Source organism: Spermophilus citellus (assembly GCF_964194105.1).
Source record: "Spermophilus citellus genome assembly, chromosome: 18".
Taxonomy (NCBI): domain Eukaryota; kingdom Metazoa; phylum Chordata; class Mammalia; order Rodentia; family Sciuridae; genus Spermophilus; species Spermophilus citellus.
In genome coordinates, this window is record NC_138200.1 from 6,355,517 (window position 1) to 6,374,612 (window position 19,096).

Sequence of the window (19,096 nt, forward strand, 5' to 3'; positions counted from 1 at the left end):
ATGAGGGCAGATTTGGGTCCCGATCTGATTTCTCCTGGGTGATCTGACTTCGCTGGGGGTGAGAGCAGCACTCCCTTGGAGCGGGCACTGGGGTAGAGTGTGCCCCTAGAGCACTGACAGCCATGGACCCGGCCAGGCTGCATCAGGGGCCTGGCTGAGCCGCTGCTCCCCTTCCTCTGCCTCCCCCCTCCCCTGTCCAGGCAGGGCAGGGGCTGTGGGTGGCCAGGGCCCCTCGCCCCAGCCTCCTTCCTCTGCACCCCACCCACCCTGGGAACCACTCTCGGCCCCTCATTCTATCACAGGCTCCCTCTCTTCTCCTCTGTCCCCTCCTCTGCCACACATTTTCCTCCACAAGCTGGTGCCCTCACCTGCGGTTCCCTCCCTGCGCGGTGTCCCCGAGGGCCCCCAGGCCACTGCCCCCTCCTGCCCTTCCTTCCTCCACCTCCTCCTCCATCGTCTTTTCCCACTCTCCTCCTCCGCTTCATCCCTCTGCCATCCTCCTCCTCCTCCTCCTTTCTTCCCCCTCCCCAGCCACCTTCCTCCTCCTCCTCCCTCCATCCTTGCTCCCTCTCCTCCCCCTTCCTCCTCCTCTCCCCCACTCTCCTCAGCCCCTCAGTCTCTCATCCCTTCTTCATCATCACGTGCTCTGACCCCCTCCCTCGTGGTGTCTGTCCCTCACCTCCCCCTACTCTGACTCCCCTCTCTCCTGGTGTCTGTCTCTCACGTCCCCCCCATTTCCTGACTCCCCACCTTTTCATTCGGCCTTTTGAAGACCTTCACACCACCCTGCTCTCCCCACTCACCACTCTGCCCGTGCCCAGTGTGCTCCCGGTTGTGCTGCCCCCAGGCCACCACCCTGGAGAGGAGGGGGATGGTGGGGCGAGGGCAGGGTCCAGGCCACTTCCTGGGAAGTTCCTCTTCCTCTCAGACTCCCTGCTCTCCTGCCCCTTCCCCCTTTCTCTCCCGCTCCCCATCCCTTCCTCATCTTTGCTGTTTTTTCCAGAACCTTTTCTTGCTTTCCCCCTGCTCTCCTCTTCTGCGTCCCCTGGCTCCCTCCCCACAGCGTCCCTTGGCCACCTTGGCCCCCCCACTCCTCTGAGGCACTAGGAGCTGCTTCCCTGTGCCCTGAGCTTCGGGGCCTTTTATCTTCTCTTCCTTGACATCCCAAGCCTCGGGTCCTTCCTGATGGCTAGCGAACACCTCTGCCCTGCTCCTTCCCTGTCCCTGAGAAAAGCCAGATGCTAGTGACCAGGAGGACTGGCAGGCCCCCTCCACAAAACTGACGACTTTACCCCCCTCGGGACAAAGGTCCTCCCACCTATGCTTTGCCCTGTACTGGGGTCACATCTGTCCAGGTGCCAGGACTTGGCCCTCGTGGCTCAGCAGCTCCTGACTGATGCTGATGGGACCCAGGGAAGGACACTTGTCCTGTGTGGAAGGTGGCCAGAGCCCAGCCGGTGCCCCTTCCAGTTCCCTCCTGCGCCCCCTCTGCCCCCAGCTCTGAGCTGCAGTGCTAGGGGCTCACTCCCGGTGCTCAGCGGCTCCAACTCAGAGCAGCCAGGCCCTCGCCATCCCTCCCTGACCATGGCTCTGGCTCATGGTCCCTTCTTCCCTTGCATTCCCCGCGGTTCTGCCAGCCAGAGGTCAGGGCAAGACTTGAGGGTCCCTGATGGCTATCTGTGTGGGGCAGTCCCCCAGCTGAGTAGAGACATGGGGGGGGGGCTCTGCAGCCCCCTGTGAGGGCCCAGGGTCGGGAACCACCCACATGAAAGTCTAAATTCCCAGGTCAACGGGTCCCTTGGGAAACAATGCACAGGGCCTGTCCCCCTCACTGTCCCCTAACCCTAACCCTCCTCCCTGACCCCCACCTCTGTGGTCTTAGCAACAGTTGGGTGCTTTTCCAATTCACAGAAATGTTTTATCTATTTGTCAGCTACAGTGTTGGGCCAGTGACCAACCCAGCACTGCAGGCAGGCCGGGGTGACAGCCTCCCCGCCATCTCTGTCTCCTCTCTCTTCCTCCATTCTCTGTCTCCTCTCTCTTCCTCCATTCTCTGTCTCTCTCCTCCTGTCCTTCTCTCTTTCTCTCCCTCTTTCTCCTTTTTTCTTTATCTTCCTCTCTCCCTCCCTCCCTTCCCTTTTCTGTCTTCTCCCTCTTTCTCATCTCTCTTCTCTTTCTCTCCCTCCCTCTGTTTCATCTATCTCCCTGTCTCCCTCCTCTGTCTTCTCTGTCTCTTCCCTCCCTCTTTCTCCCTGACTCCTGCCCTCTCTCTCCCTCCCTCCCGCCCCCCATCCCTCCGCGTCCCGTGAGAGCCCTGCATTGGGCTCTGCACACCTCCTCCAGTCTCCTTCGCTGAGCTCGGCGGCTGGGTCAGCCTCCCCTCCACCTGTCTCCTCTTCTCTTCCATCCCCACCTCCTCCCTCCTTGGCCCGTCTCTTTGGCTTCCCTCTTTCTCCTCATTTTCCCCAGTCTTCTTCCTTTTAGCCCTGGCCGCCCATCGAGGCAGGGGGAGGCCTCTGCGGGGATGGGGGTCGCCTTCGCCGGTGCCGCCGGGCCCTGGCGGCCATGGCTGGGCTGAGCGAGAGCTAGGGTCCCGCGGCGCCGCTTCCCGCCCGCACCTCTACACCTGCCTTCCTCCCTCCCTCCGCGTCCCCGCAGTGTCCCCGCTCCTTTCCTTTCCTCTCCTCGGAGCCCTTTCTCTCCCCGGGGTGCGCCCTGCCCAGGGCCCGCTCCCGCCCTGCCCTTCTCGCTCCGGGCCTCTCCCCCATCCCTTCCCTCCCACTGGTCTCCCCGCCTCCCGGGCTGGCTCTCGGGCTCTTTCCCCCCCTTCTCCCCCCAGCAGGCCCTGGGGCCCTGGCGCCTCTTCCTGGCTCAGCTTCGACTTCAGGTGCGCGCGGTCCCTACAGTTCGTCGCTGCAGCTGCCCTCTCCTTTTCTGTTTCTCGCTCCCTTCTTCCCCACCCGTCTTTCCTCCCCACTCCTTCCCCTGACGTTTCCTCTTCTCTCTCGCCCCCTCTCGCCAGCCCTCCCGCTCAGCGCGCCCCTCTCGCTGTGCTCCCCTTCTCTTCCATCTTGTCCTCTTTCCTCTTCCCCTCTCTTTGACCTCTTTTTCTCTCCTCCTCTTGTCCTTTCTCTCTCTGAATCTGCCTCCCTTTCCTCTCCCTCTTGCTCCCCACTCTCTCCTTTGGGAGATCCTGTAAATCTCCCCACGCCCTCTCCCTCCTTTCCTCTCTGAATCTCCCCACCTTCTCAATCCTCTGGGGTCCGGCCTCCTCCAGCCTCAGGGAGGCGCCTGCACTCTCCCTACTCCTCTTCTGCTCGTGCCCTCTCCCTCCCTCCCCTGCCCCAGCACTCAAGGTTCCCAGGCTGAGAAGGAGGTGGCTTCCACCCAGTACAGGAGGTGGGCCACCTGAGGCAGAGCTGCCAAGCTAGAGCCCAGGAGCTGAAAGAACTTTGTTTGTTCTCTCTCTTTTCTGTCTGTCCTGGGCGCTGGATACCCCCTGGAGAAATCAAGCCCACCCAAAGCCTGGGAAGGAGGAAATGAGGAATGGGACCAGAGACAGAAGCAAGTTGCATGTAAGTGGCAGGGCCAGGACTGGATGGGCCCTGAGGCCGGCTAGGGATCAGCTCCTGGACTGGAGTTTGAACTTGGTGGGAAGGGGATGAGACCTTCTGCTTTGTTCTCCTTCCCAGCACTCCACCCTCTTCTCAGACAGCAGAGAGCACGTCCATGTGGAGATCTCCTTTTCACCCATGAGAAACAGGTGCCCAGGGCTTCAAAAGACCAGCAGCAGTGAGGACGGAGACTCCAGGGAAGACCTGGCCTGAAGGACCAACAGCGCCACCTGCAGGGCACTTCATCCATGCAGGGCCCCCAGTTACCACCTCCTGGCAGCAGATGGAACAGCACCCTGGCTCTATTAGAACTGAGTCTGCCTCAGGGATAAGGACAATGCCAAGAATGCCTGGGGGAGGTGGGGAGACTGGGTGGGGGAGGACAGATTTGCAAAATGCTGCAGAAATGACCACTTTTACTTCCAACATATAAAGATCCTGCCCCACAAGCTTCCTGGTATGCCAGCTTACACCCAGATCCTCCCGTGCTGTCAGGGCATCCATTCAAGGAGTCTCTCCTTCACCCTGTGACGATGCAGTGGGGACTGCATTATGGGAGAAAAGGGCCTGGGATCTGGCTTACACCGGCTTGCTTGGAAAACTATTTCCAGGGACTGGGCCTAATCGAGTATGTCCCCTCTGTAAAGGGAAGGTAGATGTGAGCCAAGGTGGGGGACCAACAGCTGGAGGCCCAAGAACAAGTCCCTGCTCCTTGCCTTGGAGTCTTCCAAGGGTAAAAAGCCCACAGACTTATTTCCAGAAGCCACAGTGGGATGGGCTGGGGATGTGGCTCAAGCGGTAGCGCGCTCGCCTGGCATGCGTGCGGCCCGGGTTCGATCCTCAGCACCACATACCAACAAAGATGTTGTGTCCGCCGAGAACTAAAAAATAAATATTAAAAAATTCTCTCTCTCCTCTCTCACTCTCTTTTTAAAAAAAACAGTGCCAGAGGTTTGGCCTGGTGATTATCTAACACTTATTGAGGGACATGGTATCCCTTAATGCCAGGAGGAGATGGCATTTTGTCCAGTGGATGCTGGGGAGCCACAGGAGGGCTTCAGTAGAGGCAAAGCTGTGGTATCAAGCTCCTCAAGAGGAGGATGGATGGTGAGTGGGGGAAGCTAGAGGCTGGGAGGCCAAAGAGGATGCTGGGCTGATGGACCAAGAAGATTAGGCCTGAGCTGAGGCTGTGGCCACATAGGAACAGTGAAAAGAGAGAAGGGACCTGGAGGGGTAGGAAGAGTGGAACAGGGTCCTGGGCAGGATCCCAGAGCAACTAAGGGTGGGAAGTGCTGACTTCTTCAGTGCTCCCTAAGGCAGGAGCCAGGAGGCAGGTATGGTCCAGGTGATGTGGCTCCCTGGTCACCAAGCCATGCAGCCAACCCACTGGTCCCTGCTGAGAAGTGGCAGGGAAACAGTGCATCAGCAGAGTGGCAACTAGACACACAAAGCACAGGCTGAACACAGGGTGCCTTGGAGAGCCTGCCATGCAAGCGTGGATCTGAGGTGCGGTGGACCAGCACCTAAGTGAGCCGGGAGAAACCAACCTGTTACCCCACAGCAGCCCAGCCTGCACACGGGCGTGGAAGCACACTCCAGTGCTGCATCTCCAGACACCTGATACAGTTACTGAGCATGTACAATTCAATGACTTCAACCTCCCACTTCCCAAAGTTAGGAGAAAATGGAAGTAAACCTGAGTGGAATTCAGGGCTAACCAATAGTGGTATTAATTTTCCAACCCTACTTAGGTTAAGTTTGGGCCAAAAGCATTGGCCCAAGTGCTATATAAACCCCTATCACACTCAGACAGCAACCTGTCAGGTCCCCTCTAATCCTGTGAGGGTTGTTTCTATGCACCCTTAAGTAAATCCTGCTCTTATACTCACTCATCCTGGTCTCTGGATTTCATTCTTCAAATGAAATCGAAAGAGCCCGTTGGCATGGCAGGCTCCCCTAGGCACCTAGTGTTCAGACTGTGCTTTGTGTACCCAGCTGCCACTCTGCTGATTCACCATTTCCCTGCCACTTCTTAGCAGGGACCAGGTGAGCTGCTGGGTCTGCTGCAACACTAGAGGGTGTGGCTGGCCATTAAGAGCTGCAACACTTCCTAGCTTCAGAGGCGGCAGCTTGTGCAGAACCCACCCACCAGTGGAAATCTTTCCAATTTATGTTGGAGGAAGGGGTGGGTCAAGAGCAACACACTTGTGCAAAACAAGAGCATCTGCTTGTTGATGTACAGACTGTCTCCAAATCAGTGGTCAGGTCACAGAAACCCCAGGCTGCCCCCTGCCAGGGGAATTGGGGGCAAGAGCCTGGGGTGGGTAGAAGGCTCCTTGCCATGGATCCTAATGTATTGAAGACCCTGGAAACCCTGGGCAGTAAAATAAAACAGTGAATGAGTTCTACAGGGACAAGCAAGAATGGTAAGAGAAATTTAATAAGGACAGAGTCCTGGGGACCTTGAAGAAACTCGGACATCTTCTAGAATACCAGAGTAAGTGCCAGCTGAGAGCAAGCAAAAGTATTGGAGGAAAAGAATGTGATCAGATATATAAAGATCCCAAAGCCTAATCCATTAAAAACCAGATGGCCATGCAAACTGCTGTGGGAAGAGGGATGTGCAAATTTGATCAAGGTTAAGAACTGAGTAGTGAACAGATTCCCAAAAAGCATCAGTAAATACTGCTGGGGTAATCTGAGACAGAAATCCACATGGAACAGACCTAACAGAGCGTGGTGGCATCACAATCTCTCACCATCAGGGAAAGATGTGGAAGTCAGAGGATCCCTGGGACACTTTTTGAAGTACAGCTACAAAAACTTATTTAAAAAAGGTAACCCCGTGGCTGACAGGCATGTGACACAGCCGACCCTTTGTAAATACAGAGTATGTAAACTGGCCAATGCCTGGGAACTCTCAGGCCTTATGCCAAAGTGCACAGGGGAGGGGTGTGAGCCACTGGAGTGCTGGGAAGGAGTGAGAAGGTGAAGGGCAGGCCCCAGTAAGAACATGCACACCTAAGCCGCCTCTCAGTTGGGCTGAAGTACCAGATGAGCTCTAAGAGCAACTCAAACCGCAAGTGCGTGCCACCCATGAGCTGGCTGGAGTTCTCCAGAGCCCTTCGCTGGGCTCGCGCACACTCTGTTCTGTTTTTGGAAGCACAGGGTTGGAGCAACACATGCCGTTTTGCTTTTTGACGTAGGGCCTGGCTAAGTTGCTGAGGCTGGCCTGGAACTTGTGATACTCCCACCTCAGCCTCCCAAGCAGCCAGGATTACAGGCATGCACCACCATGCCAGGCTGTGTGATACCATTTTCTAACCTATCAGACTGGCCCAGGTTTGAGAAGTCTGCTGGCAAGGATGTGGGGACAAGGCTGGCGGCCTGTGGGCCAGCCTGGGACCTCACCCGAGTTAGGCCTACGTGTGTGGAGCTGGGACAGGAGGGGTTGAATGGTCCCAGTACATCCTTCTGGCAGGGCAAGGAAACACCTTGGGACAAAGCAGGACGTGCAGGACAACGTCCTTAATTCTTTTGTTAAAGGAAGATGCTAGGCCTTCACATCTGCTGGGAGGGAAAGAGACTGAACTGTGCGGCCCTCATGCCGCAGTGACAAGCCTCACGAAGGTGCTTTTCATCTGCCACAGCAATTCCACTCTGCCTCATGACCCAAGGAAACCACCCAAATGCACACCAGAGGGACTGGATAACACTCCCTGTAGGGTTACGGGTTTTTTTTTTTTAATGTTTTTTTAGTTGTAGTTGGACACGACACCTTTATTTTTATTTGTTCTTATGTGTTGCTGAGGATCAAACAGCATCTCCCATGTGCTAGGCAAGTCACAACTGCAGGCCCCCTGCAGGGCCATTAATGACCACTAAAGCAGAAAGGGAGCTACATGTTGGACATTTGGGGAAGTTTGATCAACTGCCATACGACAACTGAATGCTTCATAGCAATTATAACATTATAACGACAATGATGGCCATTTTCTTATTTCTGAATAAATATATTAAGTGAACAGCAGAACTCAAGCCACACTTGGCTGTTGAAAGCTGGAACCTTCAATATAATGCAAATGTTTTTCAACAGACAAGGGGCAACAAACAGCAGAGGCCCAGCAGCCTGTCCAGGTGCTGCACCCTGGGTAAGGTGACCCAGGTAAGACTGAGGAGGGGATTCTATTCATATCACTTGGCCCTGACTCCATTGTCATTTCCTAATTAAACACCACCACTCTTCACACCCAGAAGGCTAGTAGAGGCCTGGCGTCCAGAAGGCCCAGTGCTTTCCCCACAGCCAGGCAGGGTGACGGGGGGGGTGCTGCAAGTGGAACCCAAGGGCACCCACGGCCAGCCACTCCCAACCACATCCTCAGAGGGGAGACCGTGGAAGGCCAGAGACACACACCAAGTGAGGAGGTGCCCTGGGAACCTGGTCGAGGCCAGGCAGGGCAAGAACACCCAGAACAAAGGCACAGAGGCTAGAGAAGACGTGGCATGTTCCCAGACTGCAGGGCTGGGGTGGGCCACGGGGTGCAGTGACACAATTCCCAGAGCTTGGACTCCAGCCTGTGGTTTAAGGGGAGCCCATGAGGCTGAGGTGGGGTCATGGGAAAGGGGGCACAGCAGATGCACTCTAGTTTGCCACCCCTCTGCTAAAAAGAACAAAGAGGCCCCCGGAGAATATGGGCTCCCCGGGCAGCCTACAGGCCCCCTAGAGAGGGGGCATCTTTCTACCTCCATGGGATGAGGAGACATGAGGGGGCCAGCAAGTCCTTCTTGGGATGACCAAGAACATGGGAGAATGGGTAAAGGAAGTCCTTGGGTAAAGAGGGTGTGCTGCTTACCGGCCACTACCCCCGCTGCCACCCCCACTCCCACCGCCACTCTGGCCCCCGGCGTCTGGTGCTCCTGACATCATGAGGAACAGGACAACAGGAATGATGTACATCCACTGCAGGGCAGAAGGGGACAGAGACAGAAAGGGAAGTAAGTGTGGGTGCCACTCTGCCCAGGGTAGGGAGGGGGTTGGTGTGAGGGGGACCGCGTGAGGGGAGGGGCCCAGGTCCCCTACAGCACTACAGGCAGGGGCAGGGCTGGCAGGGTACAGGAGGGTGGAGGTGGGAAGGGGTCTGGTCCTCACTCAGGCCTCCTGCGGTGGTGGCGCGGGCCCCGGGGCAGCAGGACGCAGGGCCGTAAGCAACACGGCCCCCCCCAGGATGAGGTGCCACTGAGGAGGGAGGGGAGGCAGGTCAGTGGGCTCCGGGGGCCTCAGGGAAGGGTGGGCCCTCAAGCAAGCAGCAGACAGAGCAGTTGAGATTCCACCTCTCTGGGCCTCTGTTTCCTGCAGCTGAACTACCCTGACCCCAGAGCTGCTGAGGGCCTCAGGGAAGGTGCTCAGCACTCACAGGCCACCAGCACCCTCCCAACCTGAATAACACTGACCTTGCTGCCCCCTACCTTGCCTGGGGGCCTGTGCCATTGGACAAGAAGGTTGGATGAAAGCAACCTTCTCTACTAGGGCTTGCTTCTTCAGCACCTCCCCAGCCTCCCGCCCACCTCGGCCTCTAGGCCTCTAGGCCTCTGACCACAGATCTGCTTCTAGCAGTGCAGGTCCTTCCTTCCTGGGCCCTGGGCCCATTCCTGGCCACCTCCACCCTTATGTCCCTGAGCAACACTCCCCAGATCCACCCCTCTCTGCCTTCCTGGGTGCCCCCCGAAGCCTCCCTCACTCCTCTGAAACCTCCACCCATCCCTGCCTCTCCATCTTAACAGAAGCCTGCCCCAGCCTGTGCCCTCCACCCACCCCACACTATTTTTCTACCAAATAAGCCTGTGAATACTATGCCCGCGAATCCCTCGCTGGGGCCTTCTGGGCTCCTAGGGCTACTCAGCTCTGAACAGTTTCACAAGATGATACAAGCAGGAGTCCACAGCCCTCGTCCCTGACTCAGCCCAGGTGCCAGAGACAAGCACAGGTCATCTGGGCAGGAGAAGGGAGGCCCAGCCAGCTGGGCAGGACCTGTAGGGAAGAGGGCAGGGAGGGCAGGGGAGCCCCACTCACATATTTGGCAAAAAAGGACTTCTGCTCCTGGGGGTTCTTGGCCTTCTGGGCCTGCTCCATCTCCAGGCGCTCAATGAAGGCTGCTGTTTCTGGACTGGGGAGCAAGTGGAGGGGAAAAAAGTGGGTAAGGAATCCAGGGACCCAGAGACCTGAGGCAGCCAGTCAGGATGCCAGCAAAGGCAGGAGCAGGACCCTCCCTCCGCAACCTCCTTTCAGGTACTCACCCTGGGGCTGTGCCTGGGGGCCGCAGCTGCACAGATGTATTAAACAGCTCCAGGTCCACATCCTCCACCTCATGGCCTCGGCACCCCCCAGGGTGTGTCACCACTGACACACCCACCACATTGCCAGCCACATCCACGTGCAGGGTCAGCTGGTCTGAGAGGTGTGACTCCACCAGGGAGCACTGGGGTGGGGTGGGGGGAGCCAAGTTAGAGGAGCAGGAAGAGCAGGAGCTGCTCTTCCAAGACCTCCAAAGCATCTCTCAAAACCCTCCCTCAGCTCTTTGCCACTCTTCTGTGAGCCAATGTTCCATGCCCTACTATGATGCCACCCCACCACCACCTGGAGTGATCCCTCCAGAGCAAGGTCAAGTCTCCAACCACCTGCCCTCTGTTGGGCAAGGGGCTTAATGGGGACCAAGGCAGGCTGTGGCAGGCTGGGAACTAAGGTAGGCACAGGGAACAAGGATGGGGATAGTCCTTATAACGAACTCACCGCAGGGACAAAGGAAGAGACATAGCCGCCAGCTTCTGACCCATCAGGGACCCCTGGCTGCCTCGGGACCCGCACCCGGTACAGGCCATTGAGGGCTGCCACATCCTGCAGGTCATGCAGAAGAGGGTGCTAGTGAGAACGATGGTCCACCAGGCCATGACCCCACTGGGCCTGTCCCAGCTTCCCCACCCGGCACACTGCACTCCTGGCCTGGCCCACCCTCATCTGTCCAGGCTACCCATTCTGGGGGAAAAGCTACCCAGGACAGCAGAGCCCCCAGTCCAGTAGCAGAGTGGGTACCAAGGACATCTGTCCCATGTCTCACTCTCCAGTTCCACTGGAAATAAAATTTTCTTTGGGGGCAGCTGGGACAGTGAACCACAAAGGCACAATGCAGGCAGGCTATCTGGGTCAACCTTGCCCTGCCCTCTTTCACAGGGAGGGCACCCTGGGCACGTGGCTTCCAGAATGAAGCTGATGCTCCCAGCCTCCCTCCTGCAGGGAACAAGTGGGACTGACAGTGCAGAAGAGGAAAGAGCCAGGCCAGGGGGAAGCCCAGCCCACGAGGAGGCCCTGGAGGAACACCCTGTCTAAGGAGGGCCATTCTTGAGGACTTTTCTCCTCACAAGCAAGCCTCCTCCCAAGGGGCCATGAAATGACAGTTATAACTGGAAAGGCAGGAGGAGCCAATCATGGTAACCTGTGGGAGAAGAGGCAGAAGCCTGGACCAAGGCCTTGAGGCAGGCACCCCAAAAGGGGCATAGAGGGTAACCAAGGTACAATTCAGCCCGGGCAGCTGCAGGGACAGAGGGCAGGAGGGCAGAAGGGGCACCTGGAGGGAGGGGGCAGCTGGAAGGGCTCACTGGATGCCCCCCATCCCCAGTCCAGCCTAGGGACCCCACCTCACCCGAAGTCGGCCCCGCTCCTCCTCGCTGAGCTGCCGCTGTGATAAGGACAAGGTGCCATCCTGCTGATTCCAGAGTAGTGAGCCCCGTTTCCGAAAGTGGGCACTGTCATCTGTGGGGAGCTGGGCTCAGTGACCACCACCCCAGGCCAGCCCTACTGAATTCATATCTTGGCCTGGCTCTGCCCAAGAGTGATCAGGTGGCTTCTTCATCCTGAGCTGCCAGTCTCCCATCTGCAAACTGGGACACCCTTATTGTGTACTGATCCTGGGACAGTTACATAAGTTCTCTGAGCCTAAATTTTCTCTGGGCTGACCAGGGTCTGGCTTGGGAGGTCTGGGGAGGTGCCCCAGCTTCACTGTAACAAATGCCAACACTCTGGAGCCTCTGACTTCATTACTAAGCCCTGTGTAGTGTTGACAGCTGGCTCTGGCTTGCCTGTCACAGCTGTTTTTTTGTGTTTTTTTTTTTTTTTAAAGAGAGTGAGAGAGGAGAGAGAGAATTTTTAATATTTATTTATTTATTTTTTTAGTTCTCAGCGGACACAACATCTTTGTTGGTATGTGGTGCTGAGGATCAAACCCGGGCCGCACGCATGCCAGGCGAGCGCGCTACCGCTTGAGCCACATCCCCAGCCCCGCCTGTCACAGCTGTTTAAGTGTGAGTTGGTTCCAGTTCTGTCATTCACTGATGCAGGGACCATGTGTTAAGTCTACTCTAAGCCTGCTTCCTTTTCTGGAAAATGGGGCTAATGCTTAAATCCACAACCTGGAAAGACTGTCACAAGGATATCAGGCATATCCACAAAAAAGCATCAAATCACTAATGCAGCAAACTTGGCAACTGGTCAGAAAAGCTCCGAAACCATTACTTCAGCACTAAGTCTGGCATTGGTCCTACAGGTCTAGGGGTATTTGAAGCTGGTGTTCCATCTCTCTCTCCTCCCTCCCCAGAGCAATACTGTTAGTGAACAGGCAGATCACACATTGTAAAGACTGGACTTCACAGGGCACCAGATAAGAGTTGAGAAAACCACATCGTTGGACTCACCGGTCTCAAAGGAGTGCTCCAGCAGCAGTCCCACCGTGCCACAGCCCTCAGCCTCTCGCCCTTCTGTCCCCACCTGCAAAAGAGAAAGAGGGCCCGAGGTGAGGACGAACTCAAGCTCTCTGCAGGGCAGGACCCACAGGTTCCAGGAATGCCTGACAGTAGGACTTAAGAAGCCTCACCTTGATGTTCAGGTCCAATTATGCGCATTTCACCAGGACCTTCCATTCATGATTATTCATGACCTGGACTGCCATTCTCAGAAACCAAGACCCTACAGACATGCTAAGGATATACTCTTATTTTCAAGGCAACTACTCCCAGTCACTTTCATGCCTTGCATTATAAACATAGAAAACCCTTCTCCCCGGGGGCTCCTTTGGTTGCTAATATCTAAAAGTCCTCGTTTGCACCTTAAAAATCCCAACAGCCAAGATGCTGCCTAAGTACCGCCCCCACCAAGTACATTCAGGATTCTCCGCCTTCCTCTCTCTAACCCTTCAAATGTCCTCTGCTCTGCACTCCCCACCTCCTCACGCCCCGCTCCTGCGCGACCGGGTATCCTGACGCATATTCAAGAGACTAAACTCCTCTCCAGGCCTTGGAGCAGCCCGCGCGCCTTTGTTTCATTTTGACCACCTTGACGTCTAATTCGCCAGGATTCCATCCTGGCCACACCGCTCCTGCGTGTCCACTAACTGCTGGCCCCTCACGCCCCAGCCGAAGCCAACGTGCCCGACTAGGCCTCCGGCAGCCTGCCTTCCCGTTCACCGCCAAAGCCCCCACAGTCCGCGGCTCTCCCTCCAGATGGCGGCGGGCTGGTGCCGGGCCTGACGCCCTCCCACGCCTGCCTCACTCTCCAGGGTTCCTTCACCTCATCTTTCCTCTCCACCCGGTCCGGCCTCGTCACCACCTTAATCCACCTACAGTCCCACGACTTCCGTCGGCCTCTCCAGCTCCACGAAGCTGATGGGCACTCACCCCTCGCACGGCGGCGCCGGCCCGGCAGCCGCTGCCCCGGGCTCGGCTGGGCGCTGCTGCCACCATCAGCAAGAGCAGGAGCAGCCGGGCGGCCCCGGCGCCGGCGGCCGCCATTTCAACTCTTTCCCATCAACCTAGAGGATGTGAACCGAGCACCGCGGAGCACGCTGGGAGCACCCGGCCGCATCCTGACACAACTGCGCTTGCGTCGGCCCCTCGCGCCTGCGCATTGGCGTGCATCCGCAGGCACCAGGGCCTGACGTCATCGGGCTGCCGCCCCTTTATCCGGGTCTCCAGGGCCTGCTTTTCAGGTGACGCCGCCATTCTAGGAACTTCTATGACGTCATCAAATCTGGATTTCTCGTTATGATGTCACAGCGCTCGCAGTTCGGCAGTGTGGTTTTCTACCCCGGCTCCTCCCTTCGCTCCCACTAGGGCTCTGGGCTTTGCGATGAAGCGGGGGTACGATCCTAAGCCAGCCCTCGGTGGAGCAGGTGAGGGGGGACATGTGAGATGGGACATGGGAGGCAGAGCCAGGCCGGGAGGGGTTGGACCTGGTGAGCGCAGAGTAAGGCACGGAGTCAGCTTTTCGGAGATACTCCATACCATCCCCTCAGCACTGTGCCGCTCTGGGCCCGACCTTCTGGGGGGTCTGGGCTCAACCTCTTGGAACAGACCCTCAAACTTTGTCCCTCAGAACGTCCCCTGTTTCCAGCGTATCCCAAGGGACGACCTGGACGGCTCCAACGCCACCTCCTGAGCGGCGAGTTTGACCAGCTGCGAGACTTCCCTATCTTTGAGAGCAACTTCGTGCAGGTGTGAAGTCTGGGCACCTGGGCCCAGAACCTGGGCCCGACCTTCATCCTTCTGTCTTGGGGAACCCCATTTCTGCCATTCCAGCTATTTCTTTTTTTTTTTTTTTAATTGGTTGTTCACAACATTCCAGCTATTTCCCCATAATCCTTGCCCAGTTGTGGACCTCCAGCTGCACCTGATGCCATCTGACCACCTCCCATCCCATACCTCTGGACCTTTGGCTAGTCCGTGAACTCTGGCCTTGGAGTCCTTTGTCTCAGTTTCCCTGACTTCACACCCTCAGTTCTTGACTTTAATCCCAAGGTATCTGGCCTCTAGCCCCATGTTTACTCCCTTGGTTTGTGACCTTGTAGTCTACTAAGATTCCTGACCTCTAGTTCCTTTCCAATGTTCCCATGTATCCTGCCTCTAATCTCTGATCTCTGGTCCCAGGTGACCCGGTTTGGAGAAGTTGCCAACAAGGTCACCATGGGGGTGGCAGCCTCGAGTCCAGCCCTGGAACTCCCAGACCTCTTGCTGTTGGCTGGCCCTGCCAAGGAGAATGGACGCCTGCAACTCCTCGGGTGACTGTCCCAACTAGGCCTAGACCACTTCCTCCCCCCCGCTCTGGGAACCCAGGCCTCTGGCAGCAGCTCCTTTCACCCAGACCACCCAGGAGCACTGGGTGGCTTCAGCCCTCTGGGCAGCTGTACATCCAGGAGAAAGAGGACAGGGCAGTCCACAGGAACCAGAAATCAGAGACTAGACAACAGGGCAGGGACAGTTCTCAGCAACACCCTGCAAAGGTCAGGACAGTGACCATTTATGAAGTGCCTACTACATGCCAGGTGCCCTTGAGCCATGCACATAGCCACATTTTACCTCATATCCTCATGGTGGGGCTCCTTAGTTCCATCCTCCAAAGAAATAAAGTGAGGCTAAGAGAAGAGAACAGTTTCCCAGGGTCCCATGTGGGCCAGGGGTCACATTCATTGTAATCTCAGATCTCCTAATTCCTGAATCCCACTGCCATGTTACTGCTGTACTGCCCCTCAGGGTCTTATTTTTTCATTAAAAAGTAACACACACTGGGCACCATGTTGCACACTTGTAGTCCCAGTGACTTGGGAGGCTGAGGCAAGAGGATCATGAATTCAACTCTGTCTCAAAATAAAAAATACAAAGGGCTGGGGATGTAGCTGAGTGGTAAAGTGCTCCTGGGTTCAGTCCCCAGTGACACACGTGCACCCAAACACACACATACAAGGACAAAAGTGACATGGCAGGAGATATACCTTTTCCCATCCTAGGCTCCTTCCCCCAACTCCAGCTGCAAATCCAGAAGCACCGGCTGAATTTATAGACAGCGCTGCCAGGGACTTTACTTTTTTGACCACATCTCGTCGTTAATGAAAGAGATGGCAGGTTGGGGAGAGGAGGAGGGAAGGGGGAGGGAAGAAAGGAAGAAGTGAAGAATGAAGGGATGTATCTGAGCCTACTGGAGATTCACAGCCTTTAGTTATCCCCCCACCTAAGTGGAGAACTTTCACAAAGCACTATCCTGTCACTGTTGTGTTTTTTTTTTTTTTTCAAATATCTTAAATGCTAATTGTGAGCTGGGCATGGTGGCACACACCTATAATCCTAGTGCTCAGCAGGCTGAGGCAGGAGGATCACAAGTTCAATGCTCGTCTCAGCAATTTCGCGAGGCCCTGAGCAACCTGAGACCCTGTCTCAAAATAGAAAAATAAAACAGGCAGGGGATGTGGCTCAGTGGTTAAGTGTCCCTCGGTTCAATCCCTAGCACCAAAAAAAAAAAAAAAGCTTATGGGGTCCCCCAGTTGCTCTCACCACCCGCCAGGAGATCACTAGCAACGTGCTGAGGGGAGACTTTGACCCTCCATCATCTCCTTCAGCTTCCTAAGCTCCCTGCCCCAAACGGACCACTGAAGGAAAAACAAGCAGCTTGCTCTGCAGACAGGGCCTGGGGACTCACCCTGGGTGCCGAGGGTACAGCCCTGGGCTGTGGCTGACAGGCACATGCGAGTGTTCACCTTTCTGTGCCAGCAGCAGTGTGCACGCTGCCTCCTGCTGGGCTCCCTCCTCCGCACTAGACGCTGCCCCCAGGACATACACCCTGAACAAGCTTTTGTCACAATGTGGCAGGGGACGTCCTTGAACCAGACTGCCTGCAGATGGTCTGGGTTCAATCCTGCCTTCAGGGTTTCTTCACTGGGTTTGGCCAAGCTTCCCTTCTGTGCCTCCGTTTCCTCATCTGGAAAGTGGGAATGAGGGGAAGCCACTTCCAGGGCTGTTGGGGGAGAAACTGAGTTGGTGTGAGGTGCAGGAGCAGCACCTGGCAGAGCCAGCCCTCTGTGGAGGCCAGCAGCTCCTCTTCCATGTGGGGGCATAGTCAAGCTGCCCACGGCGGGACACTGGTTTTTGTCCACTGACTTTGAGTTACAGCCAGCGAGGCAGGGGACATCTGTGTGGATACGTCTGTGCACAGGGGTGAGGGTGTCTTCTTAGATCAATTCCTGGAGGTCACTGCCAGAACAGAGCTGGGTGTGGCTGCCCAGTTGTCATTAAGAATGTTTTGTGGTTGTGAACACAGGACTTGGTCCCAATCTCAGCTGTGTGGCCTGGGCCAAGTTGTCAGCCCCCCAGTGACTGTTTCCTACTCCATCTTGTTGAAATTTCAGTCCAACTGGGGGCCTGAGCAGTTCATTTATTCACATATGTAACAAGTGTCCCTTGAGCACCCGCTAACATCTGCTCAGGATGCAGGGAAAACAGCACTGGACAAAGCCAGACCAGGTCACTCAGAGCCCTCAGGTCACTCACATTCTATTGACAAGGCAGATAGAATAAAGGGCAATTTGCTGGTCAGGGTATGGTCTGTGAGGAGATAGGGGAGGGCCAAGAGAGGTGTACGAAGATGGACGTGGTTGTATGTAGGCCAGGATCGTAAATTCAACTCTGTCTCAAAATAAAAAGGGCCGTAGCTCAGTGGTAAAGTAGCTTAGTGGTAGATGCTCAGTGGTAAAGACCTCCTTGAGAAGGATTGCCCAAGAGAGAGATGAGGGAGATGAATAGGGGAATCACAGAAATGACTAGAGAAAGAGGATTTCAGGTGGAGGGAACAGCCTGTGCAAAGGTCCTGGGGAATGTCAGAGCCGGCTGTGTTTATGGACAGAGAGAAAGCTGGTGTGGATGGAGGTGCAGAGATAACAGCAGATCAGATCCCACAGGGTCTTGTGGTCCGTGGTGAGAACTTGGACTTCAGGTGAGCTTTTTGGCGCAGAGTGGAGGTAAAGTGTTAACTGGCGCCCTCTGGCGGCCTCATGGGGAACTGGTTGTAAGCCTGCCTGGCAAAGCCCTGGAAATGAGAAGACTAGGGTGGCCGTGAGTTAGAGAAGGTTGGATTATGGGTATGTTTTAGAGGTGGAGCCATCAGGATTTGGTGGCAGGATAGGATACGGGTATGGAAAAGAAAGTTGAATTAAGGACAACTCCCAGAGCAAGTGTAGGGATGTAGCCAAGACGTGAAGACCCAGAGGGGCAGATTTGGAGAAGGGGAGGGCTTCAGGGATGTGGTTGCTGAACACATCGTGGGACCGTGGTCGATCCACTGTCCAAACGGGCACGTCACATAGGCATGTTCGGGTCCGGGGTTCAGGAAGAGGCCCAGCGGAGACAAAAGGGATGGGAGGTTGGAAGGAGGTTGGGATGAGCTTAATTCAACACGCAATGAAAGTCAAACCCAAGCCTCCCGAGCAGAGGGTCGCAGGGGGGGGGGGCAGGCTGGACGGTGAGCAGAGCCGCCTGAGCCCGCCCTCTCGCCCGCCCGCCGGCGCAGGCTGTTTCCCTTGCAGTTCGTCCAGCTGTTCGTCCACGATGAATGCCGCCGGCAGCTCAAGGTCAAGTTCCGCACTGGCCGTGCCTTCTACCTGCAGCTGCGGGCCCCGCCAGAGACCCGCGACCGAGAGTTCGGCCAGTGGGTGCGGCTGCTCTACCGCCTGCATTTCCACTCGGCTGAGGGAGCTGTGCCGTTCACACAGGAGTACGCGCTGGAGGACGACGGGGAGGAGGAGGACGACGACGGTGACGACGACGGGGAGTCGCGGATGGGCGGGGAGGAGGTGAGGGGCGGGGCGCCTGGGTGTGAGAGTCCAGGTGACTCACCCTCTCCTGGTCCTTAGGGGTGTCTGAGTAGAAGACAGCAGGGTGGGGCCGCAGGACCTGCGACTCCTAGCTAGGTGGCTCTAGCTTGCTAATGGGTCCAGCGGGAGGGATGCCTGCACCTGAAGAGCTGGGCTCCCACGCCAGATGACCACTCCCAGAAAGGCCGGGACAGGCGAGGAGCAGCCCCCCCAGACCCTGAGGGTGCTGCACCGGGCTCCCCTGCCTCCCCCACCGCCCAGAGGCCCACCCACCCCCAGCAGACACCCCTGCAGGTCAGAGCGCTGAGAGACACTCTCCCCACCCAGCTCCAAGCCACAGAAGTCAGACTTGACCCGCAGGCCTCTGAACTCTGGGGACTGTGATTCTGCCAACATCCTTCGAGGTCACCAAAAGACCTCAGGGCCAACAAATGAATTATAAAGCTTAATAAAGATCGTCCACTTAAGAATTAACCACCACAGGCACTTCGCGGGGTCTCCGGTCAGCCGCACCCAGCCACACCCAGCTCCTTGGGCCATTGTCAAAACCCGGTGCCCACCACTGCCACATGGCTCCCTCAGGAGCATGGCCTTCCGGGCTGGGCCTGTGGCTCATTTTCGATTACTGCAGCTGCAGCTGCGGCCAGCCTGCCTCCCTTGGCTCTTGGTAGCTGGGCCCAGGCTCCTGCATACGGGCTGCACCTCTACAGCTCCAACCACAAGCCATGGCCTCTGGTTGCCCCCTAAAGTCCCTGCTGCAAGACGGCAGCCCCAGTGCTGGCATGGTTCACTGTGACAGCCCCA

General features: G+C 56.7%; 2 protein-coding genes and 1 long non-coding RNA gene across 6 annotated transcripts; 2 read left to right on the plus strand and 1 right to left on the minus strand.

The window, feature by feature from the left end:
* The first annotated feature begins 2,600 nt into the window (after window positions 1–2,600).
* LOC308638414 lies at window positions 2,601–4,064 on the plus strand. Its single transcript, XR_014019828.1, has 2 exons — window positions 2,601–3,575; window positions 3,693–4,064. It is a non-coding gene; the product is annotated as an uncharacterized lncRNA (long non-coding RNA).
* Window positions 4,065–7,513: 3,449 nt separating this feature from the next.
* Window positions 7,514–13,499, minus strand: EMC10 (ER membrane protein complex subunit 10). Of its 2 annotated transcripts, XM_081275825.1 has the most exons (8): window positions 13,335–13,499; window positions 12,357–12,429; window positions 11,309–11,418; window positions 10,402–10,506; window positions 9,909–10,090; window positions 9,685–9,778; window positions 8,764–8,850; window positions 7,514–8,574 (listed from the first exon to the last, which is right to left on the minus strand). In XM_081275825.1, the coding sequence occupies exons 1-7, from the start codon at window positions 13,446–13,448 to the stop codon at window positions 8,764–8,766; spliced, it is 765 nt and encodes a 254-aa protein (XP_081131951.1). In that variant the 5' UTR covers window positions 13,449–13,499; the 3' UTR covers window positions 7,514–8,574. The 2 variants fall into 2 exon arrangements, with proteins under 2 accessions (XP_081131951.1, XP_081131950.1); XM_081275824.1 differs by lacking the exon at window positions 8,764–8,850 and having other exon boundaries at window positions 13,335–13,495.
* Window positions 13,500–13,579: 80 nt separating this feature from the next.
* Window positions 13,580–19,050, plus strand: GARIN5A (golgi associated RAB2 interactor 5A). 3 transcript variants are annotated; one of them, XM_081275830.1, is made up of 5 exons: window positions 13,580–13,828; window positions 14,050–14,150; window positions 14,583–14,713; window positions 17,326–17,415; window positions 17,989–19,050. In XM_081275830.1, exons 1-5 carry the CDS (start codon window positions 13,786–13,788, stop codon window positions 18,329–18,331), a joined length of 708 nt encoding a protein of 235 aa, XP_081131956.1. In that variant the 5' UTR covers window positions 13,580–13,785; the 3' UTR covers window positions 18,332–19,050. The 3 variants fall into 3 exon arrangements, with proteins under 3 accessions (XP_081131956.1, XP_081131955.1, XP_081131957.1); XM_081275829.1 differs by having other exon boundaries at window positions 13,584–13,828; window positions 14,032–14,150; XM_081275831.1 differs by lacking the exon at window positions 17,326–17,415 and having other exon boundaries at window positions 13,589–13,828; window positions 14,032–14,150.
* The last annotated feature ends 46 nt before the right edge of the window (window positions 19,051–19,096 follow it).